General features: G+C 31.6%; 1 protein-coding gene across 1 annotated transcript; it reads left to right on the forward strand.

Annotated features, from left to right (window-relative positions):
- Positions 1 to 7,955: 7,955 nt before the first annotated feature.
- LOC134268857 (uncharacterized) lies at positions 7,956 to 10,251 on the forward strand. Its single transcript, XM_062751097.1, has 3 exons — positions 7,956 to 8,008; positions 9,698 to 9,748; positions 9,889 to 10,251. The coding sequence occupies exons 1-3, from the start codon at positions 7,982 to 7,984 to the stop codon at positions 10,249 to 10,251; spliced, it is 441 nt and encodes a 146-aa protein (XP_062607081.1). The 5' UTR covers positions 7,956 to 7,981.
- Positions 10,252 to 10,678: the final 427 nt, after the last annotated feature.

Below are 10,678 nucleotides of genomic sequence, written 5' to 3' on the forward strand. Positions count from 1 at the left end.
GGTATTTCACAAAATAACTAAAGTACAGTTATGATAAGCAAATGAAAGGTGTCTCTTTCATACTTGTGATATGCGTAGACTATTTATCTCGTTGAACCTGATTATCTTTTATCTCTTGATTTTGGGCAACATACCTTCATCTCTCAGTTCACTTTGTACCCTATGGTTCTTTAAGTGTTGTATTATACTCGGATAACCCTTAAGGTCCTATAGCCTCTCAATTGCAATGATATGCAACTGTCAAACATGATGCAAATAATCGGTGTACAGAGAAAATGAACCTTTTGTACGTGGAAAAGAATATAAAGCAATATGGAGCAAAATTTGAAAAAATATTAAATTAATTTTAAGTTAATATAATATATTTCACGCATGTGAATATTTGAAATAGCATAAATTGATAGTTCGGGTTGCAATTCATATATTTTGTTTCCAAGTTTTAAAAAAATCAGATTTTTTTTCCAACTGCAAGGTCGATCAAATAAATTTAAATTCAAAATTAATTTCTGACAGGTTCAAATGCATTCGCTAGCTTATAAAACATAACCACAACGACGTTTCCCCTCAGTTAATCACTTAATTAGACTAATTGTTATTGAAGACTATCGAGGCAATGGGCTGTAGAATAAGGGACAGATTCGACATAAAAACGAACATTCTAAAACCACAGAGGTTATCGAGTCCTAAACATATTCAACACGGAAAAGGTCATACACCAACAACTCCTTATTTGATCTAAAATTTAAAAAAAACTATTGGATTTATGTAAATTATGTAAAAATACAAACAGAAATAGATACACAATTTTTGTAATGGTAGCGTCCAAATACGTACAAAAAGGCTAGAGAGAAAAACTAGGTTTTACGACTCCCTGAAATGTCTGCCACCACAAAATCTAACGGCTATGATTCGATATTAATCATAACACTTATTAACTGACAAACGACCGCATGTTGGAAGCTGTATACATGTACGTATACAAGCCAACGGCAGCTAATTTGCAATCTCATGCCTAATTGATTCTTGTCTCCACCAATGAAATCTCTAGTTCTTTCCATTCAAAACTGAAAAATTAAATCTAATAAAATTTTTTTGTAAACACAACAAAACTGCCTCAAGAATAAGGTACAGCGATACCGTATACTTAATGTTTTCAGGTCCGTGTAACACTTAACAATTTAAATTTCTAAAATGATTCTGGGTTTCAAAAATGAATCTGAGTTTTGAAATGTTAATATATAAGTTCAAATTTCTAACTTTCAAAAACTCAAACTGATTTGTTATATAGAGAATAATACATACCATTTTCCATATCACATCCTGTATCAGCCCGAGACACCAATATCAGCCAGAGGGCCGAAGGCCCGAAGGCTGATATTGGTCGAGGGCTGATACAGGATGTGATGTGTAAAAGGGTATGTTTTATTATATTTATTACATACTTAGTAATAAAATACAGAACACATTAAGTTGAGAAGAAAATAAGTAAATAATCATGCACGGAATTCTTACAATTTACACGGTCTTTTGTCTCATATGGTGTGGAATTGTTTCTACATGTACTTCTATTTCAAATGTCCCCGATCCGTAATTTGAAAATAATCTATTATTTATCAGTTAGATTATCATTACATTCAAAAAAAGTTAAAATTAAGAGAATTACGTAACCCACAAAATATGTGTGTGATCACAAGTACTGTTTTTTGAGGTTTAATTTACTAGGGGCCCTGCAGGGCTGATAACCTATATTAGCCCCGCAAATCCATATCAGCCCTGAAGGGCTGATACGGCTATTGTGACGTCAGCCATATCGCATATGCAAAAATCCTGTATTTATTACTAAGTATGTAATATTATATAATATTGGAATTTAATATTTTAGTTCAAAAACCTAAGCTTTCAAATTTCAAAACAGGTTTAACATTTTGAGTTTTTAGATTTTTACCTTAAATGTTCAAAATTTAATAGATTAACATTTCAAAACTCTCAATCATTTAAAGGTACTTGGACACAGATTTGAAGTTAATTTTTCCTGTATAATACTACGAATTATATATTTTAATACCATTTCACACAAAAATTAATTAAAAATCTTATTTCATTAAAAAGATATTAAAACTTTAAATTTTTTGGTGGGTTTGATTGACACATCCTTGTACTTTCACAAATTTTAACTTTATTCTTTATCCTTAGGAAAAATGGCAATCTTGTTGTGTATTATTGGGAAATATTAAAACTTAAATCCAGAGTAGAAATGTTAGAAAGCAAAACTCCTTCACAAGTATCGTCATTCCGTTGTGTACAGAGTTTAGCAAATCGAACACACTCGTGTTATGTACACAGTTTTTGTAAACAAGGCAAGAGCGTGTTATTGTTTGGTGTTTACGATTCACCGGGTGCGTTTAATTGCCAAAGTCTGCTCACCACAACTGAACGGACTGACAATACATTGTGTGTTTGTTTTGCTTTCGAACATGTCTACTCTTAATTTTCTGGATTATAGTATTAATATTTTTCATTAATACTCAACAAAATTGCCATTTTTCCTAAGGATTAAGAATAAAGTTAAAATTTGTGAAAATGCAAGGATGAGTTAATCAAACCCGCCAAAAAAATAAAAATTTTAATAACTTATAAATGAAATAAGAATTTTAATTAATTTTTGTGTGAAATGCTATTAAAACATATAAGTCGTAATATTATAGAGAAAAAATTAACTTCAAATCTGTGTCCAAGTACCTTTAAAAAAATTGAATTATTAAGTGTTACACGGACCTTTTCAGTTAAGTGGTATCAAAAATTTCTAATCACAAGATAATGACAATCTAAATATTTTAAGGGCATTCTTCGAGAAAGTAAAATTCATTTATAGCCTGAAAAAGGTCTTATCTTTTTTTTAAATACTGAAAGGATTTAATAGCAAAACAACTTGCGTAAAGTTGATACACACTGTAAATTGAGAACAACCAGGAAATTAAAATTATGCAGTACTATATATTGTTATACCTTTAAAAATTTGTTCCTATACAAATCTATACGATAAAAGTCTAACATTTCTAATGTTTTCCTGAGCGGGCATAAAAAATCGATATTGGACCGCTGAGTAAGATATTGGACCGGTCGATGAGATGTTGGACCGCTTACGTCACAGAATGGGCGGAGCGTAATCTCTTTTCCATTCGTTGATGTTTAAAAGTGACGAGCCTGAGGTTAAATCACGGAAGATAGTGCAAAATACATGTACAATGTATGTCAAAATTAAAATTATACATTATATTTTATATAATCTATAATAAAAATGAAAGGTTGACAAATGTGGCAAAACGTTTATTAATTACATAATGTAGTTATGTGCACAGACCTTTGATTGCTTCAGTCTGATTCAACCAAAAAAATGGGGTAAATTTTTTACACCTGTCCTAAATTTTTGTAGTTGGATAAAAAAAAGATCTAAAGTCCTGTGGTGAAGTGTAAAATCGAGAAAAGGAAGTACAAAATTATATATTAAAAAACTGAGGAAAAAGGAAACTTTGAACAAAATATTTTGTAAAAAAAAAAAAAAACAAAAAAAACAAAAAAGATAATGGAAAAGGAAGTTTCCCCCGATTAGATATTTCTCTTACGGCAGGCAGTTTACATTTTTAAACATATAATAAATATATCCTTGAAGGCAAACAATCATTTATACGCAGAATACAGTTAATAGAGCTAAAGATGAACACTTGGGTTTTTTACCTCGAACAATGCAAAATACATTTGAATAGTAATTAATATTTTTTAACGCAACTATCATAAAATTTGGAAATGAAGTTTAAAATGTTTAAATGAAATAAAACACAGCAATGAAAATTATTATAAACTTCAGGGGAATTCAAGATAATTTATCCTCTGGAAGATATTCTTTCTCTCGTGCGCTACCTTTTAATTGAATGCAGAAGTATTTGGTCTGTTCGTAAAAACAAGGAAATTTGTACTTGAATTTGAAACTTTGCAACAGGAAGCAATAAATATTAGAATTATGTACCTTAATGTAGTCTACTCGTGTGCCAGTCAATATTGAAATCAATCAAAAACTGTATGAGGAGTAGCGATTTGAAAGTATTTCTAAGAAATTTCTATTTTTGGTAACCATGGTAACACCGTTCATTGAAATCAAAACCGATGCACTTAATTATGTATCTTAGTGTAGTCTATTTGTAAGCCAAGTTATATTGAAATCAAACCAAAACTGTAAGAGGATTAGCGTTTGAAAAGAATTTCACAGAAACTTCCAATTTTTAGAAACCGTGGCAACACCTTTCATCAAAAACCGATGCACTTAATTATGTATCTTAGTGTAGTCTAAATGTACTTGTGCCAAGTTATAGTGAAATCAGACCAAATAATACGAAGAATAACGTTCTAAAGGAATTTCACAGACACTTCTATTTTAAGTAACCATGGCAACACCGTTCATCAGAGAAGCATTTAAAAAGAATTTCACAGAAACTACTATTTTTAGTAATAATTCACTCAAAAATTGCACAAGTACCTATAGCTGACCACCGACAAGTGGCATTTGACTAAATTTTGCCATTACGCATGCGTCAGAATTTAATTCGAATTAGCTTCGCTTAGTGTTCACACAGGGCTAATGCTAAATAATTTAAGAGCCATTCTCTGTAATGATTCGAAATTTTATATAGGAGCTGTGGCACACATAGTCTCAGAATTTCTCCAAACTCTCTATGATAAAAGTCATTGATACCCTAAACTGAAATCATGCAAAATTTGGTTGCTATGTTTTATATTTACCATGGCAACATGTCTTAAAGTTCGAAAAATGGCATTTTTTAACATGTTTAGAGCCCCATAGTTAACCTTTGCGGCAAAGCAAATTATTGGCAATGACTGTTTCCAAAAGCTGAAGGTCATATGTCTGAAATGCATAATAAACATGTTTGGTAAATCAACTATTACGTATGTTACTATGGTAACAAAGTATTCAAAAGTAAAAAAAAATATTCATTGAATTTTATAAAGCCATACACGTAAAAATAAAAAGCAATTATAGGATGAAATGTGACCAAATAATTGAAAAAAGAGCCTTGAAACATATACCAAGAACAAAATATATTTCATTTTGGTTGGCAATGGTTGCCAAGGTTTTTATACCACAGAGAGCCTTCAAAGTAACACTCTGTATGTTTAAATCTGATCCTATCTTTTAAATAAAGCACATTTCCTCATAACTAATGATCAATTTTATAAGATGTTGGTGTGCTACAAGTTTTCTCATTTGAAAAAATTCAGATTAGATTCGTTAAATAGAGCGATGCTATGGAAATAAACAGAAAATATATGCTTAAAAACCTGAAAAATATTTTCTTTCCTTAGATACGTACCCTTAAATGTAGATTCCCAAAACTTTTATGATTGATATTTATTAACAGCTAACTTGACTTTTAATTTTGACTATCATTCAATCTCTAAGTGGGTGCAAGAAGTTGGCTCACAGGGTTTAATATTGATATAAAGTTCACAAAATCGAACATTTTCCCTTCTTGGTAACCATAGCAACAGTGTTGTTTTATTCATCAAATTTTATCAATATATGATATTCAACTTCAGTTCTAACAGATAAGTACTATTCAAGCTGAGTACTTTAATTTGTTTCTTGCTTAAATGGCAATTTAATTCTTAATGCAGCGAAAAATAATTCACTTTTAAGCACTGGTACTTTATTTCCATGGTAACACTACAAAGTAGCAATTATACCCAATTTTTCTTATGGTTTTGGTGTTGCAAGGTCCTTAGGATGCATATTTGCCAGTCTTGAATTTTCATGTTTTTCCTCAAGATAGTAGCATTAAACCAATCTTAGTTACTGGTTTTGTATTGTTACACTGTTTTAACATGGCAACCATATAAGTTATTAATAGAATAATATTGCTTATACTTATATACTTAAGGTCAAACATTTTCATTGTTTTTCTTAAGTCGTTGATTGAGTTTGAGCATGTAACACCTACCATTAGTGTATACGGAGTGTTTTTTAGCATATTTCAGCATTTTAAATGTATTCCAAATGTACCTTTGGTTACCATTACTTAGAGATATATTCTAAACAGTTTCTTTACAGTATAAGTGACATCAAGGTGTCATGTTTTTGTGAGAATGGTTTGTTTTCTTTTCCGGCTGTTGCCATAGCAACCAAGACACATAGCAACAAAATTTTGTTTGATATTTGTTTCTGGTGTCAAGTACTAAGCATGGGTGAAGTTTCATCAAAATCGATGACCATGTGTGGCAACGAAGTTTAAGTGGTTACAGAGAATGGCTATTAATGCGCAGTAAACTAATTCGAATTAAATTAATTCGCATTAAATTCTCCGAAGCCAATTCGCAGTAAATTTACGTTTATTTCGAATTAAACTCTTCGTGTGAACAGGGCATTAGAATAGCTTAATTGTGCGCTAAATTACACTGAATTCAGACCAAAATTGAAGGAGTACTGTTTTGAAAAATTGTTAACGGACAGCTAGACAGATGGACAGTCGGCGGACACTCTGCTATCGCATAAGCTCTTCTGGTCTCTGACTATTAGAGATAAAATGATGAAGAATCTTATGAGATTTTCAAATATTTTTGTTTTGTAAAACTTTTTCGAAGGATAGCTTGGAGTTTCATAAGAAACTATTCAAAAACAATACGAAGGGCTCATGGTGGTTGGGACCTGTCGAATGATGTTTTCTCCCCCTAGGCACCTGATCCCATTATTTGCTCCATCCAGTGGTCTTTGCTATTACGCAGTTAACGATCCGGCATGAAAATAAAATTTTGAAGATTGGTCAATATATGTTATGAGTATTCCTGTTCTACATCATTGTATCAGTCTGTGCCTATATTGACTGAAAATAAATCGAAAAATGATAGTTTTAAAAGGGTAAACATGCATTTCCGCTTGTTTGTATGACCCATGTAAAGATGACAAGTCACACTAGTTCCTTTATAAAAAGTATGAAAGCAGGAAGAGTGTCATTTCCTGATCATAAATTGACTGTTCTGTTCAGATCTCATTAAACCAATGGCTGGTATTTATAAATAAAATTATATCAAAACTGAAAATGTGAATTCGAAATAATAGATTCAATTATTTTTAATTCACAAAATATTGGGAGAATAATTGGGCCTAAACATGTGTCTGTTTGTATTTTGTTTGTTTTGTCGTTTTTTGTTTGTTAGTTAGTATTTTTTATGCAACAGACATCAAATAAAACTTTCATTTATTTTATGAATAGAAGTCCATTGTTTTTATATAGAATGCATTTGAAAAAAAATTCTGTTTCAACTCATGTATTTTCTTCGTTCAAGAGGCATTGCGTAACTGATATAATCCACTTGTAAGTCAAGATACATGTATACTGATATCTAAATTAATTGTTTAACAGTGCATGTTTGTAGAAGATAACAGTTGCTATATATGGAGGTCCACTAGTAGGATTTATCAATGTCTTTAGAAAGCTTCCCTTTTTAGAGATTAAAATTTGCATCCCGTATAATTTTGCCCCTCTACTATTCCCCAGGATTCAGCATTAACATTGGATTCTTCGATTGGCTTGATTTCTTGTGCATCTTAGCTTTAGTGATTTAGAAGTAACTGTGTTCCTGAGATACCTAGTCTTTATTTTACATTCTTTTTCAATCCATATAGTTTTCTTTACTGATTTTATTTATCTAATCATGCAATGGTTAAACAGAAACTCTTATTTTTTTTGGACAAATATGGCCAAGGGAGCGCGGCTTATGGGCCTTTTTAAAGATTTAATTTATCAGCGATAGACCGGTCTTTATAAGCATCAAGGCCAAATAAGTTTGCATGATCTGGCCGGTTAGGCGAACTCCAGACATTTTCTTCTAATATATGGCGACCCTTCTTCTACCATAGTTTTAACAGGAAAAAGACACTTCTAGGCGTTCATAGATTTCAGTTATAGAAGGCATGCACACAATGACTATACTTAAGAAGGTTTGTATATGTATTTCTTTGTACTTTTAATTCGTTCCGAGTTTGAAAAATAACTGACAATAAATGATTGAATTTGTCACAACGTTTTCTAGTTTCAAGGGATTTCATTAGGTATTTTAATCAACTCCCTAACAGAAACAAATAGGTTACTTCCTTTTTCATACTAAAAAAAGATAAGATATGGGAAATTATTATGCATTACATAACCCATATATAACAGAAAAAAATTATTAAAATTATCATAAATGATATATCAAAGCTGTCTTTTCCGATGTGTATTGTGACAAAATTTTGTGTGGCAATGACGAGGTTACTGATTGAACAGGTCTGGACGATTTCTAAATATGGAAGTCAAGAACGATAACCGAAAGTTGCTATAAATGTACATCAAGTACACGTAACAATTTTTCTGTCCAATCAGACAACAGCATTTTTACACACCCCAAAACATATTTTAAAAGAACAAAAAAATAACACGTGCTTTTGTTTTTTTCCTCAAAAAGATTTTTTTAACAGAAAATCTGTAGAAGTAAGACGAAAACTTTTGAAGAATAAGGTATTCCCCACATTTTTACCGTGAACAACCTTGACATTTTTATCTCGGTAAAGAAAAAAAAAATAATACACGATAGAATGTAATCGTTTACAGAGGTATAGATCGCACCAGCAAGTTTTTATCAAGTTCAATTTTAACATTTACCAGAATATATTATATGATGGTAAATATAATTTTGCTTAGCCGTCGGATTTTCATCGATAATGCTTAAGTTCCATGTGTATAGATCAACTCACACAAGTGTTTATCGTATGGACTATAATACACATATAGTTTTGAATTATCACGGGTTTCATGAGCGCCGAATTCTTAGCTATGCAGACTTTAAATGGGCATAAGGAAAGGCGCATAACGTGGAGAAAAGAGAATCCTGTAATTATACATGAATGCGTTTTATCCCAATATCTTACCCCTCATATCAGAAACAGCATGGACTACCAGTATTCTGTAATAAACACTCAAATATAATAAAAACTGATATCTTTTCGGTAAGACTTTTATGTCAGGCTCTAAAAACTGAAAATTTACCGTATTTTTATCATTTTTTTTTTACCGTAAGTTAAACTTTTGGGATTGCTACCTCCTAGAGACAGATTTTTTAATCCCACTTAAAACGTATTCTAAGCTTTCAAGTCGTGTTTGTTCACGGTAGAATTGTCATAAATATTATATTATTTCCAAATGCGCATAAAGTTTACAAAAAGTTTGTTCTAAAAAAATCTTTTGAGCCAAAAACTTAAAAACCACGTGTTTTATTTATCTTCTCATGGGTTTGTCTAAATGCTGTTATCTGATTGGTCAGAAGGATTAGTGCCTTGTTTATTCTGTGTATTAATAGCAATTCACGGTTATCGTTCTTGACTTCCTTATTTAGAAATCGTCCAGACCTGTTAAACGATCGTGTCAAGGAGCACACGATGATTGAGGGCGGTCGGCAGGGGGTGCTAACTCCTCGTGGTCGTGCTTACTGTACTCCTAATCCGTATTGTTTATTGAACGTTTGCTCTTGAATACTGTTCGTTTTCTCCATATATTCCATGATACCATTTTCTATTTTCCCGTCGGAACTACAAAATAAACCGTAAAAAATACTATAGTTCACTTGGTTTATGTGCATTTTCCTTCTATTTAAGGTGACAGCGGTACCGCTCGTTTTAATCCTGTTGATAAATGCAGCAGTCATTGTAAGTATGCATTGCGTTTGATGTAACCAGAACTCAATTTTAAAATAATATTATTTCCTTGTGTTATTGAACATGTTGGATTATAACAAAATACTGTTATGAAATAGCACTACATGCATTTGCTTTGTTGCGTTTTTCAGATCGTTGCAATACTTCTGTTGCCTAAACTCAGAAATCATAAATTAACAGTCGACAACAGTATTCTCACTGACCTTGAACGCATTGGTGTACACTATGTCGATAATTTAGTACCTGTCAATGAGCCATTAGACAGTGCATTCTCTCAGGAAGTTTTTATATCAACGATTAGTTTATCTGGTATTGAACTTCTGATGTCCGTTCTAGTGCTGCTGATCTTGCTGAAAGCCAAAGAAGGTTGGAGATCAATAAGGATGGTACTTTTGGCAATTTGTATTGTTGGTGTAAGCATTTTCATTCTTTTGAGCGGCTGGGTGTTCATGACCATTTGTGACAATATATTAAAATCACCTGTAACAGAATGACTTTTTTTTTCAAGAAGGACTATAAGTATTTTTTCTAGAAATTCAAAATATCAGAGCTAGATTATTTGATGTTTTTGCTAAAGGATTTGTGACGCAAATTAGTGACCACTCACAAACGCTTTGATTTTAATTTTCTACAGAAACGTATCGTCTTCTTCTGTAAATTACATGTATATAATACACTCTTAACAGCAAAATGGGCTAGCGATACCCTATTCATGAAAAAAAAATGTGAAGACATATTTTTATTCGGAATGTAAAGAAATTGATACCAGATAATGGAGAAGGTATGGTAACCGTTTAATCTGGCTCCGTATTTGATGTAAAAATTAGAACACAATTCAGGCTGTGATAGTTTGTAGTTAATAACTAGTTAATTAATAAATTGATGCTTGTTTTAAAACCGGCACTCATATCAATTAAAAGC

The sequence above is a fragment of the Saccostrea cucullata genome, unplaced genomic scaffold, assembly GCF_032062105.1.
Source record: "Saccostrea cucullata isolate Sc308-1 unplaced genomic scaffold, CSIRO_AGI_Scuc_v1 ctg778, whole genome shotgun sequence".
NCBI lineage: Eukaryota > Metazoa > Mollusca > Bivalvia > Ostreida > Ostreidae > Saccostrea > Saccostrea cuccullata.